General features: G+C 42.7%; 1 protein-coding gene across 1 annotated transcript in view; it reads right to left on the bottom strand.

Annotated features, from left to right (window-relative positions):
• Positions 1-16,136: 16,136 nt before the first annotated feature.
• The window catches only part of Krt39 (keratin 39), a 6,118-nt gene continuing 4,386 nt past the window's right edge, over positions 16,137-17,868 (bottom strand). The window contains exons 6-7 of the mRNA XM_028755090.1: positions 17,413-17,633; positions 16,137-16,383 (exon numbers count right to left, since the gene is read on the bottom strand). Coding sequence (XP_028610923.1) covers positions 16,137-16,383; positions 17,413-17,633 — 468 coding nt within the window. The remainder of the gene's footprint in view (positions 16,384-17,412; positions 17,634-17,868) is intronic.

Here is a 17,868-nt window from a genome sequence, read left to right as displayed (position 1 = left end):
GCTGGGATCCTAGCATGAGCAGGAAAAGATGTAATGAAGAGGTTAGTGTCCACTGATGTAAACCTTCTAGAGTTCTCTTCTGATGTTCTTTAGTTGCCAACTAAATACCAGGGCTGTTAGGAACTCCATGTTTTATAGGAATGTACTACTGGACCACCCGTTCACAGTTCATGTCCTCATTTTACAGCCAAATCAACTCCTAACGAAAAGAAAGGAAGGACCACTGTTGAGACAAGTTTACAGAAGGGCTGGGGTGCTAGCTTTTTAAGTCACAACTAGATCTCTCCTTCCCATGCATTTTTTTCCATCTAGCTCAGTGTTCCCCTGCGATCTGGCCTGTCACATAAGGGTCTGGTCCTGAGTGCTCAGCACTTTATCATGATTCCAGTTTTCATGAGGACACAGCAATTCAGTGTCACCACCTTCACAGAAAGCCACCTTTTCTTGGTTGTCAAGGTCTTGTCACCTCATGGTGGCTCTGTCACCATCATCTGGGCCACATGTCTGTCATTCCATACATGGGTCTATGCCAAGGAGGAGTGGTCTGGCCTATCAGATGATACTAAGAATCGCACGTTGTTTGTTCCTTTGTCATTTTTATCCACAAAAGAAGGCCTAGGTCACCCTTCTCCTTCTCAGATGACACCAAACCTTTCTGAGACGGTAAGCAAAGGTCACAGCTGTGTGAGGTCTTTGAAAGGAGTGCTGAGATGCCATGCTGTAAGCCTAGCTTTAGAAACATCGGGTTATTTTGCACTCCTTTGTCATAGTGCCAGGCCTATTGAGGTGAGTGTGTTCATTGCAGGTGACGTAAGAACAATGGCTGTCCACCAGTGGGTGGGGTGTATTCTCGAAAGACTGAAGTGATTTCACTCTTTTCTTTTCTCTTTATTAGCACTTTAATCCAGCAAGTATGGCAGCTAATCATCCAAATCTCTTCTACAAAGGCTGCTGCCATTAATAATCCTTGAGGTTCAACATTTATTGTTACTTTCTTTTTTTTATTGCCACATAAGGAGACATTCTGAGGATCCCTGGTGTTGGTTGGCTGAGGCATTACCTCATGTAATAGGCCTAAAATCTTGCTTTCACAGGTTTTACTTTTAGCCCAGAAGTTCTTGTTGTGACAGGGCCAGTGGGAGCTGGGGAGAGTTTCTGCTTGTCTCCACATACCAGAATCCACCCCTAGTTGATAGTCTGGGGATCTGAAATGTAGCCATTTATTTGGTTGACTCTGCAAATCTTCCTCCTCCTCTTCTTCCTCCTCCTCCTTCTCCTTCCTCTCCTTTTCCTTCTCCCTCTCCTTTCTTTCATCTTTAAAATTTTATTTATGTGTATGGGTATTTTGTCTATATTCTGCTTCTTCTTCCTTCCTCCTCCTCTTCTTCTTCTTTTCCTCCATCCTTCCATCCTTAAGTTTTTATTTATTACTTTCTATATGTATGGGTATTTTGCCTGCATATATGTCTGTATATTATGTGAATGCAGTGTTCCCAGAGGCCAGAAACAGGAGTTGGATTCCCCTGTGCCTGGAGTTACAGCTGGTTGTTAGCCACCCAAGCTTCTTTTCTTAAAAAAAGATTCATTTACTCATTCATTCATTCATTCATTCATTCATTCATTCATCATTTATTCATTCATTCGACAAACCTGTGATGAGTTACTAGAGCAGAGAGAACAGAGATGGAACCAGGACTGCCTCCAGATGCTTCCTTTTGAGACCTTTGTGTTCATCGGGATTGACAGAGATCGACAGACACCCACAGTGGGCAATTCCAGATTTCCCAGCTCTGTGATGTGTTTTGCTCTTCAGTGTCAGGGTCGTGGAAAATCCTGGGCCTTGTGGAATGTGAATGAGAGCAGGAGTGAGCACATGGGGACAGTAAGAAGAGTATTTGGTGATCAGCTTGTGATCTTTGGTAGCAGAATGGTTTAGTGAAACCCACAGAGCTGGTAGGGTGGCATCATAATGTCAACCACTTCTCCACTGTGACAAAAATGACATTAAAGTAAAATTAAATGTATGGCTTTTATGGTGCTGTAGACTATGCATGCTGAATTGTCTAGCCAGCAGTGTGCAATAAGCACACTTATTATATTAGCTGGACCATTCAGTTTGATACATGTGCTAATCAGTAGCCTTTAAGAAGGGAGTACCCAGATAGTCCACTAAAGCATTCTATTTATTTATTTATTTATTATTGGATATTTTATTTACATTTCAGTTGTTATCCCCTTACCCCATTTTCCCCCCCTTCCTGCTCAGGAACCCCCATCCCATCCCCCCTCCTCCTGCTTCTATGAGGATGTGCCCCCACCTACCCCCCCTCCTACCTCCCCACCCTTGAATTCCCCCACACATGGCTGCCAGCCTTCATGGGACCAAGGATCTCCTCTCCCACCTATACCTGACAGGACCATCCTCCCTTGCATATACCGCTGGAGCCATGGGTCCCTCCCTAAGTGCTCCCAGGCTGGTGGTTTAGACCCTGGGGGCTCTGGTTGGTTGGTGTTGTTGCTCTCCTCATGGGGTCACAAACCCTTTCAAGTCCTTCAGTCTTCACTCTAACTCCTCCATTGGTAACCCCATAATCACTTCAATGGTTAGCTGTGAGCATCTGCCTCTGAATATGTCAGACTCTTGCAGACTTCTAAGGAGACAGCTATGTCATGCTCCTATCAGCATGCACTTCCTGACATCCATATCAGAGTCCGCCTTTGGTGACTGCACATGAAATGGATACCCAGGTGGAATGGTCTGCAGAAGGCCCCTCCTTCAGTTTCTGTCCCACACTTTGTCTCCATATTTGCTCCTTTGAGTATTTTGTTACTCCTTTTAAGAAGGACTGAAGCACCTCCACTTGGTCTTCATTCTTCATGAGCTTTACGTGGTTTGTGAGTTGAATCTTGGGTATTTTAAGCTTCCGGGCTAAAATCCAATAATCAGTGAGTGAATACCATGTGTGTTCTTTTGTGATTGGATTACCTCACTCAGGATGATATTTTCTAGTTCCATCCATTTACCTAAGAATTTCTCGAATTCATTGCTTTTAATAGCTGAGTAATATTCCATTGTGTAAATGTACCACATTTTTTGTATCCATTCCTCTGTTGAAGGACATCTGGGTTCTTTCCAGCTTCTGGCTATTATAAATAAAGGTCCCATGCTCATGGATTGACAGGATTAATATAGTAAAAATGGCCATCTTGCCAATCTTCAGATTCAATGCAATCCCCATTAAAATCCCAACTCAACTCTTCACAGAGTTAGAAAGAGAAATTCTCAAATTTATTTGGAATAACAAAAAACCTAGGGTAGCAAAAACCATTCTCAACAATAAAAGAACTTCCGGAGGAATCACCATCCCTGACCTTAAGCTGTACTACAGAGAAATAGTGATAAAAACTACATGGTATTGGTACAGAGACAGGCAGGAAGATCAGTGGAATAGAATTGAAGACCCAGAAATGAACCCACACATCTATGGTCATTTGATCTTTGACAAAGGAGCTAAAACCATCCAGTGGGAAAAGAACAGCATTTTCAACAAATGGTCTGGTTCAACTGGAGGACAACATGTAGAAGAATGCAAATCGATCCATTCTTATCTCCTTATACAAAGCTGAAGTCTAAATGGATAAAGGACCTCCACATAAAACCAGATACACTGAAACTGATAGAAGAGAAGGTGGGAAAGACCCTCGAATACCTAGGCACAGGGGAAAATTTCCTGAACAGAACACCTTATGCTCTAAGATCAAGAATTGACAAATGGGACTTCATAAAATTGCAAAGTTTCTGTAAGGCAAAGGAACTGTCAATAAGACAAAACAGCAACCAACAGATTGGGAAAAGATCTTTACCAATCCCACATCTAATAGAGGACTAATATCCAATATATACAAAGAACTCAAGAAATCAGACTCCAGACAACAAAACAACCCTATTAAAAAATGGGGTATAGAGCTAAACAAAGAATTCTCAACTGAGGAAATATGAATGGCTGAAAAGCACCTAAAGAAATGTTCAGCATCCTTAGTCATCAGGGAAATGCAAATCAAAGCAACCCTGAGATACCTCACACCAGTCAGAATGGCAAAGATAAAAAACTCAGGTGATAGTAGATGCTGGTGAGGATGTGGAGAAAGAGGAACACTCCTCCACTGTTGGTGGGATTGCAAGATGGTGCAACCACTCTGGAAGTCAGTCTGGCAGTTCCTCAGAAAATTGGACATATCATACCTGAGGACCCAGCTATACCACTCCTGGGCATATACCCAGAAGATGCTCTAACATATAACAAGGACATATGCTCCACTAAAGCATTCTTTCGTTAGAGGTTCTGGCCTTGTTCTATAGATAAGTAACTAGAGAACCATGGACTTATTATTTGTTTTTTTAAGTAAATGAAAGAATTAAAACAATGATAAGATAAAGCATTGCTTGATGTTGTCTTTTAAAACAGTGGTGAAGCAACCAGAGCCTGCCTGACCACATGACCACAGGCTTTTACTTCAACCCTCATGTGGGAAGTCAAACTGGGTAATATACACAACATTGTCCATAAGAGGTGCATACTACTATTGAAACACATAAATAGCTAGGCATGGTGGCACACACCTTTAATCCAGCACTTGGGAGACAGAAGCAGGTGGACTTCTGTGAGTTTGAGGTTAGATGGGTCTACTTATTGAACTTCAGACAAGCTAGGGCTGCATAGTAAGACCTTGGTCAGATAATATATATCTGAGGAAAATGGAAAGACAACACCTTGGAGTTTCCTAAAAGAAAGGAGCAACAATGTGGTAGGAACCCTGGTCGCTCTCTTCGGTCATCACCCATGTTGAAATGTACAGCATCCCACAACATGTGATTATATGTTGATTAGGAAGACAAAGCCTATAGCTTCATTCCACTTTCTCTTTTTTGTGTGTTTGTGTGATGTATGGATGTCACATGTTCATGGATATGTGTGTGTGTGTATATGGAGGCTAGTGTGAAAAATAAATCAAAATTTCCTTCTATCCCCTGCTCCCAGAATGATGACTCTGAGACTAGTTATTTACTAATAAATGCCTTGGCCATACGCTTCAGCTCATTCTTTGACTAGCTTATAACTTATCTAATCCATTTAAAGCCCATTTCTATGTCTTCCACATGAGTAGTTGCCTCTCCTCAGCTTCATGTGTCCAAATCTGGGCAAATCTCCTCTTTATTCTATGGTGAGTTTAACTACCTGCTGGTTTACGTCTGTATCCTCAGTGTTCCTGGGCAAATCTCTTGAGCCTCTCACTATTTCCCAGAATCCTCTCTCTTCCTGCCATTGTCCCATCTTCTATCTCCTGCCTCAGCTCATTGGTCATTGGCTTTTTTATTGTCAGGTGATGCTTATAAGAGCTTCTCTTTACAGGCCAGAGGCTCACGTTGGATGTCTTCCTCTGTAACACTCGACCTTAGTTTTCTGAGACAAGATCTCCCACTGAATCTGGAGCTCACACTCCAGGGAGACTTGCTGGCAAGATAGCTTCAAGGATCTGTCTGCCTGTCATTCACTGACCACACCACTGAGATTACAGACCTGTGTTTGACTTTTACATGGGTGGGTGCTAGTGATCCAAACTCACCATCCTCATGTTTATGTGGCAAGCGCTTTATTGACTGGGTTATCTCTCAACCTCCTGTGTTCTGCTTTGGATATCATTTGCTGAGAAAACTATTTTCATGGAGGTGGGTGGGAGGGGGGATGGGGATAGGGATGGGGAGGGGGGAAAGAGAGAGAGAGAAATCATTTCAGTGACCTTGGTGCCTTTTGAGTTCTCTCTCTCTCTCTCTCTCTCTCTCTCTCTCTCTGTTTCCCTCTCTCCCTTCTTCCTCTTCTTCCCCCCTGTCTCTGATGTAAATATCTTAAATACAGCTTCCAATTTCTGCTTTGGTATATTGTATCTCACCTTTACTGTGCTACCTGTTGGGAACTATTTATATTTTGGGATAAGCACATTTTGCCTTTTTGAAAGAGCTACGAGAACATTCTATATGTTGCCCTGTGTTACAACAAATAGGGCATAGAATAGGGTGGTGCACAGTAAACCAGTCTTGCTGCTCTTCCTTGAGGACTTGGATTTTTCCATGCCTTTTGAGCAAGTGACAGCCATTCCCACATTCCTCTGTTAGATCTACAGTTTCCTTCTAATCTCCAGTCTCTGCCATTCTTAAATGGTTAGGACCTTTTCTTTAATTTTTGTCCAAGAATTGTAAGAGAGGTCAGGGGATAACAGCTAAGACTGACCTTGGGATAAACTTTGTATCAGATAATTGTACCTTTTCTTTTACCCCAAGATTATTTACCAGACAATTAGAGAGTCAGCTATTTTGAAGTACATATTGTGTCCTAAAAGGAAGAGGCAGATTTTGCCTAATGTTTGGAAGTGCACAGCTGGGAGACCCACTGTCCTGGAAATGAATTTTAGCTCGGCCACTGTATGAATGACTCTGGTGAGTTAGGAGCCACTACTGCCTCATGCTCTCTGTCTGTAAAATGAGATGTTGCTAGAAAAAACACACAGAGAACACTTAGCCTTTTGGCACATTGTAAATGCTCAATAAAGGTTAATTGTTGTTGCTGCTGCTATAAAAAGATGATCTCTAAAGGCTATGGAATATGTTTACAAGTGCAAACTATTAGTTATGATGAGGCCTTAAACATGGTTTTATCCTTGTATTAGCTGTGCTCCCCGAGGCTTGAAGGACTGCACAGAATCTTGATTGGTCAGAAGGTTCAGGCACACATGTCTTCATCACTGTTCATATCAGTATTAAGTTTGAGTGCTGGTGTTTTAGAGAGATAACAGTGGGGTCTCAGCTTCTCTTCCCTCCCCTCCCCTCCCCTCCCCTCCCTCTCCCTTCCCTCTCTTCCTCTCCCCTTCCTTCCTTCCTTCCTTCCTTCCTTCCTTCCTTCCTTCCTTCCTTCCTTCCTTCCTTCCCTTCCTCCCTCTCTTCTTCTCTCCTTTTGTCTACTCTCTTCCTCTTTCCCTTCCCCTCATTTGGTTTATCATAAGCAAGTGTAAGTGCAATAGGCAGAATTCTACCCACTCCCCAGATGTCCACATTATAATACCCAGAGCTTGTGAATGGGATGTACTAGGTGGCAAAGGGGAATTAGAGTTTTAGACAGAATTAAGGTTCTTAATCAACTGACCTTAGAATTAGGAGATTATCCTCAATCATGTAGGTCGGCCAACGTCATCTCTAATGTTGAAGGGGGAAAGGGAGGAGTTGGAGAAGGAGATGAGAGGGTTGCAGTGTTCAGAGTGATGCATTCCCTCGCTTTGACTGTGGAAGGAGATCACAAGCCGAGGAAGGCACAGCAGCCAGAAGGTGGAAGAGGTAAGGGACTCTATGCTCCTTTGGGCCCTTCAGGAAGGAACATAGCTCTGCCAATACCTTGGACTTAAAACAACTGGAAGGTAATAAGTGTGTGAGTTTGAACCACTAAGTCAATGATAACTTGTTACAGTGTGCATATGTATGTGCCATGTATGTATGTATGTATGTGTACATGCACACATATGAAAGGAACTCTAGTGATTATTTTTTCTGAAGATTCAATTAAAACAGATAGAATATTTTCAGTCTTATCTGTAAACATTCCAATACATGCGTTGAGTATGACTCTTTATTGGTGCAACAGCACAGACAATCATAGTAGCTTTACTTTCCAAATCTGAAGTTACCCAGTTTATAGGTATTTTTTAAAAATTAGAACATGCATTTCTATAAGACGTCACACAGCTGTGGAATTTCAAGTCACATTTACCTAATTCTTATAGGAAAGGTTGAAATGACACAGAATCACTGCCTTTTCTGAACATCTAGTCCCCTCAGGCCCCACAATTAGGACTTAAGTGAATATGTTATCTCTTCATTATGACTCAAGCTTGTCTCCTCCCAGAGTTATCCTTTGTCCACAGCTCTCAACATCTTTTATGGACCTTCTTCTCAGGCAGGGCCACCCGGGCACAGGGTTTCTTCACCACTAATTGCTGTTTACTGTGCAGGCTTAGCACTGCTATGAAGAGATGGCATTGTAATTGGCACAATGGATGTGGTCTCAGTGACCTAGAGCCATTGGACATTCTGTCCTGATTGGGTGAGCTCCAGATGACTCCTTGGCTCTCCTCACTCTCTGGCCACAGGGCAAACAATTTTGCCTTTCCCCATTGTCATAACCCCTCCTGTCCCTGACACCCAATTTATACTTTTCTTAAAGAGTTCCTGGGAATAGACTCTGGAGATCCCATCCTATTACCCCGTGTCCTGTTAATTGTAAGATAAGTCAGAACCAACAAGTCCTCTACAGCTCTTACAACCCACAATTTCCTATGAAACCACAAGTGGAGTGTTGGAAACGTGGATGTCTGGAAGCTACTGTTTCAACACTACACTCATTACGAATGACACTGGAAATGAGGCTCCCCTTTCCTGCTTGTTCCTCCAATTAAGATCTCTCAGTTTTGCAGCTCACTGGGCAGAACCAATATTCAAGCAATAAACGCACGTGAGCCCAACAACTTGACTTGTGCATTGAGAATGAGGTGGGATGGATGCTGTCTAGCCCAGTCTTCTGCTCTCCAGGTCTCCACAGCATAGCCTTTATTAATTTACAATAACCTGTATCTGTTCTCAGTGGGTGAATTCAGAGTACTGAATTCAGTATTAGCGCCCAAGAACCAAAGTGATTCTCAAGAGCCATCTCACAATGGCACCTTTTAAATGCCACCATACCCAGAGGCAAAGCATCTGTAACTAAGTTTCCATCAGAAGCTGGGAGCACTTTGTTCATTACAGCTGAGAATAGATACATTGATTAATTGGCAACAATGGAGCCATAAGATAGAGACCAGTTGCCTTGTCTGGCCTCAGTGTGAGAGGATGTGCCTAGCCTCCCAGAGATTTAATGTGCCAGGGTGGGGGGATACGGTGGGAGGGGCACCTACTCAGAGTAGAAGGGGAGGGGGTGGGAGGAAGGATTATGAGAAGGGCTGACAGGGAGAGGGATCAGTGAGCAATATGTAAAGTGAATAAGTAATGAGAGAGAGAGAGAGAGACAGACAGACAGAGAGAATAAGAGAGAGAGAGAGAGAGACACAGAGAGACAGACAGACAGACAGACAGACAGACAGACACACACACACACGCAGAGAGAGAGAGAGAGAGAGAGAGAGAGAGAGAGAGAGAGAGAGAGAGAGAACCCCCAGATATTCTTACTCCAACTCTATATATTTCAATGTTTGTGTTCAGCCCCATTGCTTCCTGGACCAAACCATATACTGTTGAGTTGTGTATGTAGGGCTTACTTTCTTTAGAATTTCATAGAAAATATTTCTGGAACCTTCATGTCTTTGGTTAATCTACAAATGTTACAGTAACAAGCTTTAAAAATCATGGAAGCCATTTGATGCTATGACCTACCCAGGCATGGAACTGACCTGACTAGGGTTATAGGGAAATGAAGAAATGACAGTCACACATACAGAAAGGCCGGCATCAGGTGGGTTGTGAGCTCTGATGGAGGCACACGCTGAACACAATTTTTACATAAGGCTGAACTAAGAGGAGGGTCAGCTAATCTTGGTAGAGTAGAGGGTCTTTGTAGAAGATCAGCCTCAGGCTTCAGTCATTCAGGAGGAGAAAGCTTTCTTCCCAAATTGTCAAGATTCTTCCCTGGATTATAGCCTTGTCATGGGTCTGAGACTCTGGGGTTCCTGATGTGACTGTGCTCTTGTCAACAAGACACATTCACTCAGCATTCCATCCACTCCTCTACAAAAGGACATCTGGAGTAGAGAGGATATGAATTTGTTTCAATTTTGGCTTTGCCATGTTCTAATTGCAAGGCACTGAAAAGGTTAATTGACTTCGCCAAGCCTTGGTTCAGTTATTAGCTGTGTAAATATTGCTAGCATTACAGGGAAATCCTGAGCGGTAAGTGAGATCATTTATGGAAAGGTTTGCAGAATTCTTCTTATTGATTTCTCTAGAACCTGGTTTCAATGAACACGGAGACCAGGAGGAACAAGGACACCAGATACTGTGCTGGGGGAAGGGTGGCCTGACAGACCCATATGAACTGCCCTGCTGTTTCTGCTTTCCACAATACTGATTGTGTATGTGCAAGACTGACTTCAAGCTCATCTCCCTTTTTTGAGAGGGCATCTTCTTCCTGTTGACTGCAGGAAATCTGAAGGTTAGTTATTATGGAGAAAGACCTTTCCAAAACGAATTCCATGGCATTCTGGGAGAGAGGGACCTATGTTCCATTTTTCTTTGGGCCATTTCATGGTTACACTTTCTAGTGGAAGGAAGTAGTTAGGATGCCTTTGGATGGCTGTTCTGTTGTCAATTAGCTTAAGTGAGATAACTTGTAGGTGCTAGTGTGTTTGCTTTACCAATGGAATGTAAGTTCCTCAAAACATCAGAGGGACACCTTACTAATAATGTTATGGGGTGTCTGACATGCTCTAAGTGCTTTGCATACACTAATTAATGTTGTCACCCCAAAACTATGAAGTACTTGCTATTAATAGCACCATTATACAGACAAGGAAGTAGAGTAGAGAAGTTAAATAACCCCCATAGGATCTCACAGCTGGGGAATCAGATCCAGCTCTTCTAAATTCAACTATTTTTTCTCTGTTGTTTGGTTCTTGAGACAAAGTCTCACTATGTAGACCAGGCTGGTCTTGAACTCACAGAGATCCTTCTGCCTCTTCCTTCTGGGCACAGGGATCAAAGGCACGTACCACCATATCTGATGAGTTTTTTTTCTTCTTAATCAGTTCATGATTCTGCTTCTTGATCAGACATGAGCATGTTCCCTTTTAGCTTTTGCTAATGTCTCACTTCTGGAGTTTTCTAGAGAGCTTCTTTTGGATCTTTGTCTTAGTCTCCTTTTCCTCTTCAAGTTTCAGATTCCTCTTGAATAAACTGTAGTTTTATTTTTCTTCCACCGTACAACTTCTTGCAATGCAGAGCAGGTGTTTCTCAGGCAGTGACTGTGAAGCAGGCAGGCACAGTTCTTTTTTCTGGTTGGTCAGTGGAAACCATGAGCCCATCAACAATCTTCACTCATGTGCAGACAGGACTCTTGTACTCTTGCCTACAGTTGGAGATAGATAGTTGTCTATGATCAAGCACACAGCTTCAGTGCAGTCTCTCCCTGACTTTTCTGGGTCAGTAGGTTACGTGGCTTCTCCAAGGGCCTAGGATACCAAATGTAGTAAAGCTATTTCCAGCATGACTCTGAAGCACCTGCTGGTCCCACAAGGTCACCATAAGGAGCTATGATGTCAGACTTTTTGCTTCTGGTTTAGAAGGAAGGTCTACTTGATTATTTTTTCTTTTGAGAAGGACACAGGTAAAGGAGCTTAGATAGTTTCTTCAGGAAATACCAGTATGTCTCCTCGGCTGTTGCATCATACATGACAGAGAAGGAGAAGAAGGTTAGGGAGCGGAGATCATGGAAAGAGAAAGGAAAGGTAACAGAGTCTGAGAAAGGATGATACAAAAAACTTGTTCAGAAACTTTGCTTCTGTGACACCTTTACTGAGATGTTTTAGAAAATTGGTATGTTTCTATGTTGTTTTTCTGAGCCTGGAAATGGTAACCTATAGCTTGAAGGCATTGCCTAAGAAAAACCCTCCAAGCATGATGCTCAACCTGAAAGGATCATCCCAATTAAAACAAACCTTCCCCTCATTGCCAAACAGGGTTGCTCCCTTTGCCTGCATGCGTGGGTAGTTCCCATGAAGCTATGAATCCTGCATGAACACATTGACCAGGTATTTCCAGCCAGCCAAATAGGTGAAGGATTCACTTCCTATAAAAGACATTTGATTACAGTGTTGCAACAGTGAGCACATTCCAGGCTTGTCTATGCTGATGCTAAGCCAGGCTCTGTAGTTTGTAGGCTCATTGTCTTTGCCTATGAGTTCTTCCTAAAATGAGCATTTTCATTGTGTGTGTCACACTTTACTTTGTTTCTGAACCTTATTCTCTTTTTCATTTCCTATTATCTGAAGAGGACGTTTACTTTTAAAATGCGTCTTCATTAGAGAAAACTTTCTTTTTAAATAGAATGGGCAGGTGAGTATAAACTTAGCCAAGAAATAGGCTCATTTCTGCCTAGAGTAGGATACATTTCCCATTGCTAGCTACATGGGAATCAAAGGAGTTATAGTAAGACACTATTATATCTAGTTGCTAAAAATCATGTAGAGATCACCAACAGCATTTATAGCCTTTAAAAGATACTTGGAGGAGGGGTTTGAGGTTGTTATTTCTGGCATCACATCCTGTTTATAGATACAGATGACTAGACATAACAGGGTGAGTCAAATCACATCCGTGTTTATATTTGATTTGAAGAGTCTATGATGAACACTCTAGAACATATGGAGAGAAGGTAAATGATGCCTCTGGGACTGAACCAGAGATCAATGTCTTGTAATTGGCTCAGGATTGACTCCATTAGACCCTCCTGTTTGTTTTTTTTACTGCTGTCTAATGTGGATGTGTTGGGGTGTGAAATAGAAGAGTTGGATTTTCTCATTGTCTAGTTGTCTTAACCTCTGGACCCTAGATTCTCTGTGACACGAAGAAGCCAAGTAGCTGCTATGAAACCACCTTTCTAATGTTAAAGCTCACCCAGCCCATGAGCTTGGATAAAGAGGACTGTGGGTACTAATGACACAAGGCTCATTATGGTTTCTGCTTAGAGACAGAGAGTGGGAATGGAACTCCGAAGAACTGAAAAAAACCCAACCAACGCTAATGTGAATTTCTGTTGGAGGAGACTGCATAATATATCATACAACAATGGAATTGAAAGCACTTAGCCTTCATCACTCATCACTGTGAGGCACTGAGTGCTAACATCTGTAAGCAGTGGTTTCTCCGAGGGTTCAATGAGATTATTGATAGTAGCTACGTTAGGATGGTTGTGTGATCATCAAATGAGTTCAAAAACTTTGCCAGTGTATTGATTATTATTGGTTTACCCCATTTTAGAGTCATGTAGATAGACATGTGGAAGAGGAGCTGTCTGTGAGCGTGGTCATCTATAAGGCTAATGTCAGAGTCTACAAGGAAAGGGTTAAAAAGGGGCGGGGCATACATGGAGATGATCCGCGCATGCTGCCTGCATATGTATCACAGTACATCCTCATTAATGTACAATTACTGTGTTAACTTAAAAAGATGGGGGAGAAGTCAGTGTGTGTGTGTGTGTGCGTGTGTGTGCGCGTGTGTGCTCTCATACATGGGAGGAGCAGTGGTTGATGTTGGCTGTCTTCTCTTAGCACTCTCTGTTTCATTTCTTACAGATAGTGTCCCTCACTGAACCTATAGTGTGCTGATTGGCTAGACTGGCTAGCCAGCAAGCACCGTCAATCCTCCTTGCTGCCTCTCCAGCATCTGCTTCTGGCTTTGTATATTGGTTCTGTGGATCCAAACTCAAGTTCTCATACTGCTGACCTGTTGCTGAAGCATGTAAAAAAACAAACAATGGACAAAAATCAAACCCTTTACATCCCACTGTGGCTGTATAGGATACTTATTCAGTTTTCTAGAAAAATCTAGACTTAATACTACGTTGATTTATTTTATGGTTTTGGCCATAGGCAAAATCCTGAAGATAGTTTTATATGCTTTTATACAAAGGAGACAATTACAGGTCTTAGATGTGCCAGATTCTGTCTTTATTATGCAGGTCATATATAATATTTTATTTTTAGCATGTGGTGGCATGAGGGGTATTTTCATTCGAGTAAGAGAAAGGTGTCTTTACTTGGGGCATAAATGGAGATTGTCATTGTTGCATCAGTCAGAGGTTAGAGATTCCTAAATCCTAGATTCAGATGGAATCAAGAAAGGAAGGTAAGTCGTTCTCACCTCTTATCAAATAGTTTTCCAGGTCTTGTTGATGGTGTATACCAAGCAGGATCTACCTGGCCTAGCCCTGAGTCAAATCAAAAGGAAACTACTATGGGAAAATGACACATGTCTAGTGTCTAATTTAGGGGCTAAGGACATATTTCTGCCTTAGCACAACACATCATTTACAAAATACTCATTAGCCCATTGAACCCTCCCATTATATGGTAGGCAAGGCCAATGTTGTTAAATCACTTTTACTCAAGGTTGCGTACAGACTGGGTGGAGACTGTTCATGGTTTCTGAGCACCAGGTCTTTATTTTATCCATATTTCCATCTTGCAGGCTAATGTGTCGTGAGGGGCTGACAGGAGCTACTCTGCATATTTCATTGAAAAATTAACAACAGAAGAGACTCTTCCTGGAGATTTGCATTCCACTTGCTTTATGTAAGCCACTGCTCTTCTGGAGGAAGCATATGGCTGACCTATGAGTCCAGCGAGACCAATGTCTTTGATGTGAGCGTCAACTGGTATCTGACACACACTCTAAGAATTCAGAAATGCTTTATTTAGTGTAATCATGAGTATAATCACAGAAGATGTTCTATTTTTGTTGCCCTTCAATGCTGAGCATTGTTAAAAACTTCCGAATCATGATTGGATAACTAAATTTACAGAGAAAGAATTTTAAAATGAAGCAATGATAAAAGAAAATTAGGTCTAGCTAATTAGCGGACGGCAAAACCTGCACAAGGCTCAGGTACAGAATGGGTTTCAGGTGCTCTCCACAACAGCTCTTTGAAATATGTGTGACCCTCAGTGAGCAAACAAGGGGATCAGTTTGAGGAAGGCTGCACATTTTATGTAGACACATGGTAGGGAATTGGCAAGTTTAAGAATCAAGTTTTGGAACTCTATAATTTGTGTTTGACTTACTTTTTTTTTTTTTTAAAGCTGACAAGGTCATCTGAAAAGGTCCAGTAATTTTTTTTTCAAAGAAGGACTTTCCTGCTCTGAAAGTTGATACTGGCTGGTGCAGAATGGTGGCTGCTGGCCTTTGGAGTGACCTCTTGCTAGCAAGCAGAAATTACTCACTAACGCTCTTTTGGAAAGTTTGGGCTCTTAATTCCATCTCTCTAATGGAAGGATTGAAGCAGGAACCTCAGCTCTTTTGTTCTTGTTAAACATCGGGTCTTATGTCTTGAGAAATCCAGCTCTATGCCCCTTGTCAAAAAAAGGATATCAAACTCCCCCCTGAGGGATAGAAAGAGAAATAGCCAACATTTAATGAGAGGACCCAGGCTATTGCTTCAACATGACTCTAAAGAGAGACCCTTGGATACATCCCACACAACTAACTCTCATTCTTAAAAGAAATATTTGGAGAAGAGCCGTGTGGTTCCCGATGTTTCAGACTGTGGATACCTGCCATATGTGATGGCCCCAGTAGGCCTATACTCCCAGATACTTAGGAGGATGAGGCAGGGGATCACAGGTGTAAGTCCCAGCTGGAGTGGAGTGAGTTCAAGGTCAGCTTTGGCTATTTAATAAAACCCAGACTGAAAATAAAACATGAAAATTGGAGTTGGGAAAGAATCTAGAGTATGCACAAAGCTCTCCTCTCCCCCCTTAAATTATGTTTTGATGACAGGAAAATATACTAGCAGAGAGAATCAGTTGGTCGAGGTGACGAAGGTCATCAGGATCCAGGCATGTCATTGTTTCATTCCTGGAGACTAGTCATCTGGATCTTCCTTATTTATTCTGTTCCTGTGTCGGCTTCACTCTATATCCAAAGAAGGAATTCAGAAGGCAAGGCTGTGGCTTTTTATGTTCACGTGCCTACTGCCAAAACCAACCCCAGAACTTGTCTGACTAGCTCTACAGAGGTACAGAGATAAACAAGGCTTGAATAAACAAAAGGAAAACCTGCCTGTCCATCACCTGGCTAGGCAAGCAGTGTAGGCACTAGCTAATCAGATCCCATCCCTGTGACAATACAAAATGTCCATCCAGAGAAATGTGACTGAAAAATCATGTTGGTAGCAGTGACTTAGGGAAGGAGAAGAACAAAAGACGGGGGCCCGCTGTAGTAGTAAGAAACTAGGTACCTTAAGGGACTGGGGGTTTCTTAAGCCTTTCTGGCAGGAGCATGCACTGGCCTCTCTTTCATGAGTGGAGGTCATTCTTATCACCTTGGGATGCTAGACTTTGGCAGGTCTGGTGATGTAGCAAGGCTGCACATGCTCGTGAGAAGAAATGACCTTTCCGTCCTTGATCTCCTGGGTGAGGGTGCATATCTTAACCAGTATCCGGGATGGGGGTTCAGAGGCACGGCAGGGTTTGTGAATCCCAGGGAGTGTTGAAGATGTATAAACTGGGATAAAGCACTCCATAGCTCTGGCCTGGCATGATGGCTCCCATTTAGTGGCACATGGGTTACAGGGAAGCCTAAATAAAAACAACAACACCGACACAACAGCAGCAACAATAGCAGCAGCAGCAACAAGAACAGCAACAGAATTTTACTGACGGGGAAGGGCAATGATGGTTTTGGAGGTGGGCGTGGCTAAGCTTTCAATACTTGTCACTCAAACACAGTCAACACTAAATGCTTATTAATTCGTTTTGTGCTGTGGTTAGTAGAAGATGGAGAATTAGAGCAGATCCATTGGAAGAGAGCCTCCTGGCTTGAGAAGTATTACCTGGGTGAAACTTCTCTAGCTCCGTGGGAACCACACTGCACCAGCAGTCAAAGACAGGGGCGGGGCCCAGCTCTCTTGTTTGCCAGTGGCAGCCTTGGCTAGACCAATCAAGCCCTCCTGAGCTTTAATTTATGTGGTCAGAATGGACGTAATGGGGACTAAACCCTCACAAAAGGTATGCAGAAAGTGGAGGGCTTCCTATCTGGAGAGTGGAGGTGAGGTAGATCATTGGCTGTTGTGGGGGGAATTCATCATATGATTAGAGGAGGTCTGAACCCTACTTACAGAGGAATCTTTAGCATATCACCAGGAAGTGTCAAAGTGCCCTTTGGATGTCTATATGTTGTTGGTTTTGTTTTTTTCCCCCCAGAAAATTGGAGTAGCTAGTAGTTTACAGTAAACATTCTTTTTACAATACCTAATTTTTATTAGGTAACTGGTGGTCTTTGGTATGCTATAGTTCTTTGACCGAACAGTGCCCCTTAATACTCGTGCTGTGTACACACAACAATAAAGAGAACACAGTGAATGGAGGCAACTGATCACTGTGGGGTAGTTAGTGTATGATGAATTCCCCCCACAACAGCCAATGATCTAACTTATGTCCACTCTCCAGATAGGAAGCCCCTCCACTTTCTGCATACCCTTTGTGAGGTTTATTCCCCATTATGTCCATTCAGATGGATGCCCCATTTTCTGTGTGTTTGTGTGTGCGTGCGTGTGTGTGTGTGTGTGTGTGTGACTCTTCCATTTATATTGCTTTAATTTTACATACCTGTCATCCAAGCTCTCCAGAAGGCTGTGGTAGGTGGCTATCTCACACTCCAGCCGGGACTTGATGTCTAGCAGAACTTCATATTCCTGGTTCTGTCTTTGCAGGGCACTTCGGATGTCTGCCACCTGAGCCTCCAGGTTATGGATCAGACTCTGGCTTTGGGCCAGCAGGGCTGTGTAGCGGGCCTCTGTCTCTGTCAGGATGCATTCCTGGGAATCTCTCTATGGAAGAGGAGGAAAACAGATTCTAATGATGATGACTGCTTTAAAATTCTCAGAAGGCTGTGGTTAAAGCCATTTTAAACAATAGCTTCTCTGTGACAGTACTAAGGGTTCTCTAAGCCCTTTATCACCTTTATCACCTCCTAACCAAATAAATCCAAAACAAAAATGATCTATCTCTCTCTCTCTCTCTCTCTCTCTCTCTCTCTCTCTCTCTCTCTCTCTTTCTCTCTCC

Source organism: Grammomys surdaster, unplaced genomic scaffold, assembly GCF_004785775.1.
Source record: "Grammomys surdaster isolate TR1022 unplaced genomic scaffold, NIH_TR_1.0 126048, whole genome shotgun sequence".
NCBI classification, from domain to species: domain Eukaryota; kingdom Metazoa; phylum Chordata; class Mammalia; order Rodentia; family Muridae; genus Grammomys; species Grammomys surdaster.
Note: the sequence above shows the minus strand (reverse complement) of the source record. Positions and strands in the feature narration are given on the sequence as shown.